Here is a 13,714-nt window from a genome sequence, read left to right as displayed (position 1 = left end):
CGAGAAGTTTTCTTCGGGGCCAGTGACACACGCCTTTGCTTCGCCACTGACCGCAAATTACAGGCCAGTAAAACTTACAATGTAAAAGAAAAATTGAATACATTTTTAAACACTTCCCAAAGGTTCAGGTTTATCTAATGAATAGCTGAGGCATATAGACTAAAGCTGCTCTAGGTTCAATCTCCAATCTCTGCTGATGTAGAAGTATAATTTATCTCGGAGTCCCTAGGTTAGGTAGAGCAACATTGGGCAGCGTTCCCGCTCCTGATCATTATCCAGTGTTCCTTATTGGAAGTATACGTGTCGATTCCAAGTGAGGATGGAATGAGGCTTGGTGATGATGCCTGTCCCAAGTCAAAAGACCCACTGATGCTCACATGAAAAATGGTCACTTGGATGAAGTACCAGAAGCTACCCAGCTCCTTTTGTATTTGTGCCCAGCCAGGAAAGACAATACCTTCAGGATGGGAGAAAATGATACTAAAAACTTAATTTCAGCCCTTTCCCCTTCTTCTCTATACCTTCCCTATTATTCAAATTTAACAACATAAACTTTCATGTTATTTCTTGCTTAAACTATCTACTTTAACTTTGTACTTTAAATCTAATCTATGGTTTGATCCAGTGTCCTTGGACCTGAACGCCATTCCTAAGCTGGGACCCATACTATTGAAAACTGTTCGTGGCTGAATACCAATTTTCAGCTTATTGAGCAGCAGGATGTGAATTTCTTTTGGCTGTGAGCTTGAAGTAACTGGATGAAACAAACATTGATTTTTTTTTTACAGCAATGTTGGCTCCAAGACTCTGTTGAGTTTTTTCTTCAGCACGCCGTAGGTGTTACTACTTCTGGAAAATAAAGTGTCAGAAATTAGTAAGAATTATCTGTCACTTGAGTTGTAAAGCTAGCCCACTTATGGGCATAAACTGTATCAAAGAGGCATTTAAATTGTGCTTATAACTCTTTATAGGCAGTATCAGGGAATTATTTTATAAAATCTACTCCAGGACTTGAGCACATAATCTAGTACGGAGGGAGTGCTGCATTGTTGAGGTGCCATCATCTGGATAAGGTGTTAAACGCAGGCCCTGTCTGCCTGTTCAGGTGGACCTAAAAGATCCCATGGTACTGTTCAAAGAGCAAGGAATTCTCCTTCCTCAACCAATACTCACCAAAATCACGTTATCTGGCCATTCATTCCATTTGCCATTTGAGGGAACTTGCTTTGTGCTAACTGGCTGCCACTTTTGCCTACACAGCAGTGACCATATTTCAACTAATCCATTGGTTGTAAAACATTTTGGCATGTCCCGAGGAAGTGAAATCTGCTTAGTAAATGCAAGTTCTTTTGTTCCTTTCCTATCTTAAGTTTCCTTGTAGTCAGCCAAAGTGGCCTATGTGCACCAAGTAGGATAACCAATTTTTTTTCTTTGGCGGCTAAGCATCCTGAATAATAACAAAGTATTAAAAATATTATTGCTTACAAACCAATGCATCTCAAAATAAAGTATACACTTAAGAATTGAACCCCCAATAATTTTATTTTAGGAATACCCTGTACTATTATAGCAAAAACATTTTTGTAAACTTTGAGGGGTTATGATTCCATTACAGTAGAAACAGTGGACTGTTGCAAAATATATTGGCCCAGAAATTCGGGTTGGAGGCTTCCCGCGGGTGCAAGCCTCCGACCTGCACTTACCTTGCGCGCCAGCCGTTGTGCCGTGGGCCCCTGTGGGATTCTGATCCTGGGCCTCCTCCAACTGCCGGCGCACAGTGCTTGCGTATCCCAGAGGCGGTTAGTTCGATGCATCCCCTGGGATCACGTGGGCCATGGAGAGCCAATGGTAGCAGGGAAATGCCCAATCATAAAATTGACAGGAAGAGCTGTCAAAACTATAAATAATAAGCCCCAAAACATCACTAAAACTTCAAATAATTTTTTTTTTTTTTAAATCACATTTTTAAAATAACTATAAATTACATGAAATAACTATTCTAAACAATTTAAATTTTTGAAAAAATTAATTACATTTTCTAATGGGGCTAAAAATAAACTTACCTTTCTTTAAAGTATTTAAAAATAATAAACCTGTGGAAAAAATATTTTAATTTTAATGAATTCACCACTTACCTTGTTAAAAGCAGGCCTTGCGCCTGCTTTTTAAAAGTGTAACTCCTGGAGACTTACCCTCCCAGAGAAACCTGCAAAAAAACTGCAAGTTCCATGCGCACGAGCTGCCTCTCCGGCGTACGCGTTCAACCTGTGAACCCCTTCCTTTAAGGGAACGGAAGTTCCGGTTTCCCGCGCATGCACAGTGCATGCACGAAACCGGCACTTCCGTTGGGCCTACGGGTGAGTACCCCATGCGTACTCACCCTTGGCGACCCGAATTTCTGGGCCAATGTCATTTAAGATAGGAAACCTGCTGTTGTTATTTGGTCTGGCCAATATGGGACTCCAGTTCCACACCAACATGGTGGATCCTTAACTTCCCTCTGAAGTGGCCTAGCAAGGAAGGCCCACCACCACCTTCTAAAGTTACAGGATAGGGATTTGGGAAGATAGTGTGAAACCATCACTCTATCCTGAACAACAATCTGTGCAATGCTCCTCTGGCCAACCTCCCAACTTGCACCCTCCATTAGCTTGAGCTCATCCAAAAACTCTGCTGCACGTATCCTAACTCACACCATCCCGTTCTCCAGTCACCCATGCTCACTGACCTACATTGGCTACCAGTCCAGCAATGGCTCGATTTAAAAATTCTCATTGTTTTCAAATCCCTCCATGGCCTCGCCCTTCCCCATCTCTGTAACCTCCTCCAGCCCTACAGCACTCCAAGTACTCTGTACTACTACAATTCTGGCCTCTTGCGCATCCCCGATTTTCATCGCTCCCCCATTGGCAGCCGTGCCTTCAGCTGCCTAGGCCCTAAGCTTTGGAATTCCCTCCCTAAACCTCTCCGCCTCGCTCTCTTCCTTTAAGACTCTCCTCAAAACCTACCACTTTAACCAAGCTTTTGCTCACCTGTCTTAATATCTCATGTGACAGTGTCAAGTTTTGTTTGATAACACTCTTGTGACGCGCCTTGGAAAGTTTTACTACATTAAAAAGGTACTATATAAATGCAAATTGTTGTTGTTTGGATCACAAAATTAAAATAGGTTTAGAAGAATGTGCTGGTCATAAGCTTTAGCAGTTAAATGGTTTCTGAATATAAACAATTGTTTGAATTCTATGCAATTTTCCATTTTGATGACCTACTCTTTCCCTTTGCTTTGCGTGTGATTTAGCTCAGCTGCAGACACACTTGCCAGTTTGTAACTGATGCCTCAATGTACTAAATAGAATGAATCAACACAGCTGTCACTGTTCCTGTTCTGAGAACATCCTGCACAGAGTTCACACTTGGAGGCTGAGAAACAGCTGGGGTACATTAGGGCCCATCCTCCCAAACAAAGGCAACTATATGTCATGTCATCATACTCATATACAGTATTAACCACTTCCAAGTCTGCAGGAATGGGCACGCCTAATTATGTTGCAGCAAAATCTTGAAACGCTGAAGCAAAATGATTTTCTCTCATTTTCTAAGCAGAGGGTTCACTCCTGACAAGCTCATCTATGGCAGTAATTAACCCAAACTAATTTCTATCCTTGTGCGTGGACAGAGTGTGGTCCATTTTACAGGTAAACCACTGAAGGAGAAAGTTAGCAGCAACTGGCAAATTGTGAATTTGCAACAGGATGCCCATCTCTTGTTTAGTAGTATCAAAAATCACTGAACGCTGCACTTTTCTCATCTTGTCGCAGTGCTTACAGTTTCAAACTTTTAGAACTTTAATTGAGCGGGTTGAGTAAAAAAAGAGAACCAGTCTTCAATTTTTTTTAAAATATAGATTTGTTCTTGGACAGGCGGTTTGTGGCAATGCATTTACACATTTTACGGCGAGTTCTGCTGCCCACCATGCAGTGCTGCTGCTGTCCACCAAGCAATGATTCAAACCCAAACCTGTCAATCATGTGATGACCAACTAACAATTATCCACCTGGGGAGGGGATGAAAATAGAGGGAAGTAGATTCTCTAGTGACGTGCTTGATTAAAGTTGAAAAGCAAGACAACCCTCTGAGGTAGACGCAATAATCTGGTACCTATGCCAGACAGGTCTGCAGTACTCCAGGGCATGGTTGATGATGGACAAGACAGCATGAAAACTGAATGGATAAACCATTCACTGAGGGCTGGAATCCTTCCCATGTGGCTCCAAATAACCCTGCAAGTCAATGGGTAGGATGGCCCGAGCTGGACAAACGAAAGGTCATCGATCTGAAACCTTAACTCTGTTCAGCTCTCCACAGATGCTGCCTGACCTGCCTAGCAATGTTCCCTTTAATTTATTTGGGGGGTGGGCGGCCCCTTTAACGGGCTGCACAGCCCATTCAAATTCCCGGGCATGGGCGGTTTTCCCTATTGTAACGCTGGCAAGCAGCCCACACAGCTGCACACCGTGCAACTTACAGGGTACATTGCTGCTGGGGATCTCCAGCATTTTCTGTTTTTATTTTAGGAGGCTGACTGGCTTTGGGCTGAGTAGGCAGTGTGGTTTTAGCTGGTTAAACTCCAGCTGTACCCTTATATACACTTGGGGTCCCTAAGCTTTCCCTCTGCTAACCTGCATATACTCTCTAGACTTCGTTAAGTAGGGAAAGTGTCTAAGGGAAGAGAGAGTGTGCACTCAACAGCAGACAAACGACCCATGTGGATTTCTCATTAGCTTGGTTCAAAGATTCTTAAACATGGTGATGTGTTTCCAGCTGGCTGACCAAAATAAACCAGATGAACGTGCTTAGTTCACATATTTGAAAAGCTGCTCTTTTAATGGTTTGTAAAAACTATTTGTTTACAAAATTCAAGTGAGGATTCCAGCTCTTTAGATTATTAGAATATATGTTTACTTTCAGTTGAATCTGCTGGGCCTATAGCAATGTATATAGAATACTTAAAATGCCTGTGGCTCCTGGCATTCTCCTCAGGCAAGAAAAAATAAATATTTTTTTAAGTCACAAGACTAGCTTGACATGAATGCTGTGGAATATTGATCCAGAATTTGCTAGAAAAATAACGGCGAGTTCACAGTGCACACCGTTATTCGTGTGTAGAAAACCCAGCAGTTTGTGGTGAGGAGAAGCTATGCCATGAGTTGCAAATTGCCATAAATTGGTGGACAAGGTGCGCCGCTCCATCGTTATTCTCACAAAAACGGGATCTCACCGTCGACCTCCCCATCAGTGTCGAGAAGTTGCTGGATTTTCCCCATAAATATGAATTAAACTCGCTGCAGAAAGGTAGGGCTTCCATTACACAGCGTAAGGACCCTGTTAATGGGCGATTTATGCTCCTGCAATGCCACACAACCTCGGAGGCCCAGAAACGCAACAATTGAAACTGTGGAGTCTCACTCTTGCAGGCAGTAAACTGTTCCTAGAGGTATTTAAAAAATTAAAATTTTTTCTTGCTTTACCTTTCTATTTTTTTCCTCTCTCGCTTAAACCAATCTTTCTTTCCCTTGCTTTATTTCTCTTTCCGTATCTAACTTGACTCTAATTCACCCTATTTTTGTCTCCGTCGTTCGCTCTGCTTCTTTATCCTTAAATTCCACTGATTACGGAGACAGATGGTTGGTCCAGTTGTTCACTAAGGTCCCAGATTCCCCGTTGTCCTTGCCGCGTTATCAGCGTGCACGACCAGCAATTTGCAGTGCAAAAATAATTGGAGCTGAAGAAAAAAATACAACTCACGGCGCTCACCACGAGATGCCCCGCTTCAGCATATTCTGGGCCATTAAAATACAGGAATTTACTTTGATTAATAATTAACAAAATAAAATTACCATACGAACAGCAAACGGTACAGGTTCTTGATCAGGGACCAGCATCCTGCAAGAGCTTGCAGGCTAACTGGAATTTTCAAAAGAGACACGTGCAGTGCTATTATGCACAACCTTAACGAGCAGCCTAGGGTATTTCAGGGGATTTATTTTAAGGTAAATCCTTTGAAAAATCTACCACTGAAACAAAAATGTTCTTTAATTATTTTAACAGTTACAGTACGACTCATAAGCTTTTACAAAAAAAGCATGTTGCACAATCAAATTTTTTTAATGACAACTAAGGCTGGAAACAGTAGAACAGAGCACTAGCCCACACACTGAAGAGACGGGCACAGAACTCCACAGCACACACTCTGCTGCAGTCAGGGTTAACAAAGTATATGAAGCGGCAGGATTGCCTTTTGTTTTTTAAATAGTTGTACAAGATCAATAGCAGTTCTTCTCCAGTGTTCACTGTTACCGAACACCAGTGGTTAAGTGTGACAGTCTTATTATAAACTATCTGAACTTGTAACATTTTACAGATACATTCTTCAATATGAAACATTTACCTGAATTATTTTTCCAATACGCTACTTAATAATATACTAGTGCTAATCTCCAGATGGAGGTTGAAAGATCTTGAATTTCCTTCACTGCATCACAGCCGTACAATATCCCAGAGTTCCTCACGAGTCAGTACGAGTGTCCCAGTTTCACAGTAATCAGGACAATTACTGGTTGATTTTAAAATGAGGAGTCAGGTCATTAAAATGAACACAACATATTGCTCAGTCACGGTTGTAGTGACGTTATAGTTTGAAAAGCCCAATTCCTATATCGTAAAGTCCAATTCCTATAACAAAACTCTATTCAGCTACAGTACGTTGTCCAGATGTATCCAAGATTTTTTTAATTGAGTTAAAAAAAAAATCATTATTGAAATTATTTAATATGGTGTAATACAACACATCATCAATTGAAAGCTGTTTGTATAACATGAAAGCCTACAGCTGTAATCATTCAGGACCATGAATAGCCTGGAAATCTAATGACACTGAAAAACGATCAAGCTAATATTTCATTATTTTTGTCAAACATTGCTAAATAAAGTTTAAAAAATATTGAAACAGATTCTAATATTGGCAGCATCAAGTTTGAAGAAATAAGTTTCCATTAAAGGAAATGTACATTAACAAACTTCTGTCGCTCTGTGTGAAGATCACCCTGGACACAACTCCCAAATTGTTTGGCAACTGTTCAACATTTGTGCTTCATCGCAAGCTGTGGGGAAAAAAAAAAGGAAAAGAGATTGTATTATCATAACTCATTAGCAGCAATACATGGCTAGTCAGCAATGATGGAATCTCAATTGCTAACTCACAGCACCAAATTATAGTCATTACATTATAATTAACAACATTTGCTGAGGAGAATATTAACATCTTTCAGGACTATTGTTCCTTGGGTTAAATATCCACATTTAAAATTACAAATGAACTCAAATCAAAGCAATTGTGAATTTTGAAGTTGCTCAAATAAGAATCAATGTGCCATTGAACAGGAATGTAATATATTTTGAAATGATTTTCTGCAGTTGCTAGGTAATAGAGTAAATTGGAAAACATTTTGAAGACTTTATAGGACAGAAGATTCTGAAAGGAAGCTCCCTGAAATATGGTTCTCCAGCTTGCAATGGCACTGTGATGGCTACCTGCGCACCATCAGCCAGACCAATTTACAACTGCCAAAAGGCTCATTTCCAGTTATTAAAAGGTTACCTTTAGGTAATTTCAATTAAACTTTCCACTGAACAGCTTAACTTACTGTTGGAATCGTAAGAACATAAGAATATAAGAAATAGGAGCAGGAGCAGGCCATTCAGCCCCTCGAGCATGCTCTGCCATTCAATAAGATCATGGCTGATCTTCTACCCCAACTCCACTTTCCTGCACTATCCCCATATCCCGCGATTGCCTTAATATTCAAAAATCTATCGATCTGTCTTGAATATACTCAACGACAGCCAACACAGCCCTCTGGGGTAGAGAATTCAAAAGATTCACCCCCGTCTGAGTGAAGAAATTTCTCCTCATCTCAGTCCTAAATGGCTGACCCCTTATTCTGAGACTGTGACCCCTGGTTCTAGACTCCCCAGCCAGGGGAAACATCCTCCCTGCATCTACCCTGTCAAGCCCTGTAAGAATCTTGTATGTTTCAATGAGATCACCTCTCATTCTTCTAAACTCTAGGAAATACAGGCCTAGTCTACTCAATCTGTCCTCATAGGACAATCCTCCCATCCCAGGAATCAGTCTGGTGAAATAACAACAGAAAAAGCTGGAAAAACTCAGCAGGTCAGGCAACATCCGTGGAGAGAAATTTGAGTTGACGTTTCGGGTTGGACCCTTCTTCAAAACTGGAAAGAAAAGAAACTAGATCGAAGGCAGGGCTGCGATCGGATAAAAGAAACAAAAGAAGTGAAAGAGATTAGAAGCTAGACGAGATGGTAATAGGCTGGGATTAGGTGTAAAGTGTACTGGCAGGGCAAAAGATAGCTGCCAGGTGTGAGAGAGAAACAAAAGGAAAGGGGGGGGGGGGGGGGAAGGAGTGGAACAAATACAAGAGAAAATGAAATGGGGGCCCAGCTTATGATCTGAAATTGTTGAACTCGATATTGAGTCCGGAAGGCTGGTGAACCTTTGTTGCACTTCCTCTATGGCAAGTATATCCTTCCTTAGGTAAGGAGACCAAATATGTACACAATACTCCAGGTGTGGTCTCACCAGGGCCCTATATAATTACAGTAAGGCATATTTACTCTTATATGCAAATCCTCTTGTAATAAAGACCAACATGCCATTTGCTTTCCTAATTGCTTGCTGTACCTGCATGTTATCCTTCAGTGATTTGTGTACAAGGACCTCTGAATACCAACATTTCCCAATCTCTCACCATTTAAAAAAAACTCTGCTTTTCTATTTTTCCCACCAAAGTGGATAACGTTACATTTCTCCACATTATATTCCATTTGCCATGTTGTTGCCCACTCACTTAGCCTGTCTATATCCCCTTGAAGCCTCTTTGCACCTCCTCACAACTTACATTCCCACCGAGCTTTGTATCATCAGCAAACTTGGATATATTACATTTGGTCCCCTCATCCAAATCATTGATTATAGATTGTGAATAGCTGAGGCCCAAGCACCGATCCTTGCGGTACCCCACTAGTTACAGTCTGCCAACTGGAAAATTACCAGTTTATTCCTACTCCCTGTTTTCTGTCCGTTAACCAAGGCCCAGTCCCATGAGCCCTAATTTTGTTTAATAACCTCTTGTGTGGCACCTTATCGAATGCCTTCTGAAAATCCAAATAAACCACATCCATTGGTTCCCCCATATCTATTCTGCTAGTTACAACCTCAAAATACTCCAACAGATTTGTCAAACACGATTTCCCTTATTAAATCCGTGTTGACTCTGCCCAATCTTATTATTATTTTCTAAGTGCCCTGTTATCACATCCTTAACAATAGATTCTAGCATTTTCCCTACTATTGATTTCAGGCTAACTGGTCTGTAGTTCTCAGTTTTCTCTCTCCCTCCTTTCTTAAATAGTGGGGTTACATTTGCTACCTTTCAATCCTCGGGAACTGTTCTAGAATCAATGGAATTTTGGAAGATGACAACCAGTGCATCCTCTATCTCTATAGCCAACTCTTTCAAAACCCTAGGATGTAGGCCATCAGGTCTAGGGGATTTATCAGCTTTCAGACCCATTAATTTCTCCAGTACTTTTTTTTTTTACTCATACTAATTTCTTTCAGTTTCTCATTCTTGCTAGACCCTTGGTTCTCCACTATGAGGTTTTTTGCATCTTCTTCCTTGAAGACAGATACAAAGTATTTATTTAATTTTGCTGCCATTTCCTTATTCCCCATTATAATTTCTCCTTTCTCAGCTTGTAAGTGACCCACAGTTACTTTTGCTAATCTTTTCTTTTTAACATATCTATAGAAGCTTTTACAGACTGTTTTTATGTCTCTCGCTAGTTTACTCTCATATTCTATTTTCCCTTTCTTTATCAATTTCTTTGTTCTCCTTTGCTGAATTCTAAAATCCTCCCAATCCTCAGGCTTACTGCTCTTTTTGGCAGCATTATAAGCCTCTTCCTTTGATCTAATACTATCTTTAACTTCTCTTGTTAGCCACGGTTAGACCACTTTTCCTGTGGGGTTTTTGTGCCTTAAAGGAATGTATATTTGTAAATTATGTATTAATTCATTAAATGCTAGCCATTGCTTGTCTACAGTCATACCTTTTAATGTAGTTTCCCAATCTACCTTAGCCAACTCGCCCCTCATACCTACGTAGTTTGTTTTGTTTAGATTTAAGACCCTAGTTTAGGATTTAACTAAATCACTTTCAAACGCAATATCAAATTCTATCATATTATGGTCACTCTTCTCTAAGGGCCCCTTTACTACAAGGTTATTAATTAACCCTTTCTCATTGCACAATACAATATGGCATCACCATACAGCTAGTCAGAAAATAGTAACCTTGCATCTCAACAGTAAATACAAAGAGCACCTTCACACCCCCGCAATCAGAAATCCCTCCCATCATTTCTAACACAAGAGCAAAGGTTTACCTTTATGCCTGCACGGATGGAACATTGTTAATCTGGAAAGGAACAAGTAAAGTTCAACAGTGTTCAGCCCCAATGGACAGACAACTTTTGATCAGAGTTCACAGGAACTACAGACTGGTTGGTTAAGATTTGGTCATTAACATTTCATTTTCCTAATTTGTGGAGACTGCAGCAACTACTATGACTGGGTAGATGGCCTTAACCATCCATTTGAAGACCAATGTTGTCACGATAGAAACCTCGGATTGCTACTTCAGTAGAATGCCAGCCAGTGCATTTACTGCTGAAAAGTGAGGCTGTTATACACCCAAATGCAAAAATAAACCACGCACAGACAAATCCCGACAATGTACAGAGGTATTCACTGAACACACACATTAAGGATCTGAGTGGTACAATGAGTCAGAACATTATCTTTAGGCCCCCCCAGGATCTGGTTTTCAAATCCACCCCAGTTATTGTGAACTGCATGGATCCGACTGCTCGATCGTATTGACTAACTGAGGCTGTGTGGTCGTAAGCAGGTGCTGAGGAAATGTGGTTAAAATTTATTCCAAAAAATTTTTTTTTTTTGCACATATAAAAGAGGATACACAATGATGATCCCACTTGCAAGATGAAGGCTTAGGTTCCTCACAATAAACTAATTTGTGAAAAGTGCAGCAACTACTGCATGGTGTGCAATAGCAAAATACTGCGGATGAACTGCCGTAGCTGCTGCATGGTTCACAAATTAGGCCAATTAAAGCTTAATTGTCAAGGTTTAACAGACCAATCTGTGATACCTGTAATCTCTATTAAGCCTGAAAACTGTATTAATGATTTGCCATCTGCGCAGACATACACTTAAACTTTGAGCCCGACTCCGTTTGACTATACAAAAGGAAGTTATTCTAATCTTGTATCGACCACCTGTGAGGCCACATTTGGAATACAGTGTGCAACTTTGAGTACTCTACCTTCAAACGGATATTTACAGTTTGGGGAAGTTTCAGAGAAAGATTCATTTTGCGACTTGGGATTCGAAGTTATAAGACTTATAACTACAGGCAGCACGGTGGCATAGTGGTTAGCACTGTTGCCTCACAGCGCCAGGGACCCGGGTTCGAATCCGGCCTCGGGCGACTGTCTGTGTGGAGTTTGCACATTCTCCCCGTGTTTGCGTGGGTTTACTCCGGGTGCTCCGGTTTCCTCCCACAGTCCAAAGATGTGCGGGTTAGGTTGATTGGCTATGATAAATTGACCCTTAGTGTTAGGGGGATTAAATACGTGGGGTTACGGGGATAGGGTGGGATATGTGTTGGTGTAGGGGTTACGGGGATCGGGTGGGATATGTGTCGGTGCAGGCTCGATGGGCCGAAATGGCCTCTATCTGCACTGTGGGGTTTCTGTGATTCTGTGACTTGAAGGCAAAACACCATTTTCACTGGAGCAAAAAAAAATTGTGGAGGGCTTTAGAGTACTGAGAAGCATAGATGCTGTTGATATAAGAAAGCTACTTGATTTGAAGAACGCAGGCAGAACTAGAGTTTGAAAATGAACAAATCTCAAGTGAGATTAGAAAGATAAATCCTCAGTGCAGCACAGTGGTACTGATATCCAATAAAAGCAGGTTCGATGAACTATTTTGATGAACTCAAAAAAAATGGATAAATATTAGTTTGGGAACGGGATTCAAGAATGCAGGGAAATGCATGAAATCATCAAATATTCCATGAGACAAGACTTGTGCTAATTGAACCAGGATAAGCTGATGGTATCTGTGGAGGGTTTTAGGCAAGGCTGAATAATGAAAGTATGAGGGCAAGTCAATTTATGATTAAATGAGTAGATTGTACATATTCTGCGGAAAGAACAAGCTTGATGGGCCAAATAGCCTTTTGCTGCTCCATGCTTTATGATGAAATGAGGACCCCTCTCTGCTGGCTGTAAGGGTCCTTTCTGAAATGACTGAAAATCTGAAATCCAGTTGTCACCAGCAAAACTGCCCATTAAAAAAAAATATTGTTGATAGCTCATTCTGGGAGGTTAATGGGATGTCTAGTGTGAGAAATAAAACAAAATAATTGTGATACTAACAGAGGTTAAGGAATACTATTGTACAGGTCCAAAGGTATATTCTCCTGCATTTAACTGTAAGTACTTGATTCACAGAAAGTGCCAAATGCTGCATTGCTTAGCACTGATGTCTTTCAACCCAAGGAGAAAATCTCCAATGAAGAAAAAGACACCAATATTTGATTTACAATAAAAAAAAATACTGCAAGACTAACCAGATGACACAAAACTACATTATAACTGTCCATGGCCAACAGAAACGGAAGCTAAACATGGTAAGCCAAAAGGGTGTGAACCCACATCAGACTTAAGAACAACTTCAGAGTCTCAGCTCTGGGCTTGGTTGCCCTTTTTGCAATAAAACTTACCAATTCCTCAATTTACTACACAGCAATATCAAACAATTTTACCTTTACCACAGGAAACTGCAGTGGGTCAAAGGCAACACCATTCTATTCTGAAGGCAGAGTGCTATTTTTATATGTATCTAAATGAACATAAATAAAATCAGTACAATCAACAGAAACCTTTTGCTCCAGCTATTCTGATCTTTGTTACGTTTTCTAACAATGTCATGCAGATAGACGTGTCGTTATTAATCTGACAACCAGTACAAGGAATCTGCAGTGTCCCTATAGGGGCTGTTGGAAGCTATTATCCTGTCAGTTACTGCAGTACTGTAGACTTTCTGATCATTCTGATTTTGTTAGTATTCAAATCAAATTCTGTTATTATCTTCTTCCAAAAGACCTCAGGTAGCTGATCTGAGACAGTTTCCTTCTCCTCCACAGATGTGACCTCCCTTATTCTCTCCACCAACACACAGCCTCCCTCCCCAACAGCTGCTTCATCTACAGTCTTTCCTACCTCCATGTTCTCCTCTCCTGGCCAAGGAGCCCTGTGCAGATTCCTGCCCCACCTGCCACTCCCTGTGCCGTCTCTGTCCCTAAGCCCCCACAGCTTCCCTCTCCAAGCCCACTCTGCAGCGTCCTTTCCCAACTCCCCTCCCCCACCCCGCATCACCCTTCCCCAATCACCAGCAGACCCCCAACATCCGTCCTTTCTACAGGCCAAAAGAATAAGGAACAATGTTTTTTTTTTAATGTTCTCGCCATCCCCTTTGCAT

General features: G+C 41.0%; 1 protein-coding gene across 4 annotated transcripts in view; it reads right to left on the bottom strand.

The window, feature by feature from the left end:
* Positions 1–6,071: 6,071 nt before the first annotated feature.
* stxbp6 (syntaxin binding protein 6 (amisyn)) overlaps positions 6,072–13,714 on the bottom strand; it is a 372,616-nt gene continuing 364,973 nt past the window's right edge. For 2 of the 4 annotated variants that reach the window (XM_086003429.1, XM_086003433.1), the window contains 2 exons: positions 10,531–10,562; positions 6,072–7,160 (listed from right to left, as the gene is read on the bottom strand). In XM_086003429.1, coding sequence (XP_085859555.1) covers positions 10,533–10,562 — 30 coding nt within the window. In that variant the 3' untranslated portion in view covers positions 6,072–7,160; positions 10,531–10,532. The remainder of the gene's footprint in view (positions 7,161–10,530; positions 10,563–13,714) is intronic. The other 2 variants (XR_015080283.1, XM_086003430.1) reach the window with 1 other exon arrangement.

This window comes from Somniosus microcephalus, chromosome 12, assembly GCF_052327205.1.
Source record: "Somniosus microcephalus isolate GS21.2 chromosome 12, FLI_Smic_1.0, whole genome shotgun sequence".
In the NCBI taxonomy this organism is placed as follows: Eukaryota; Metazoa; Chordata; class Chondrichthyes; order Squaliformes; family Somniosidae; genus Somniosus; species Somniosus microcephalus.
The sequence above is the reverse complement of the archived record's forward strand: the minus strand, read 5'-3'. Positions and strand labels throughout refer to the sequence as shown.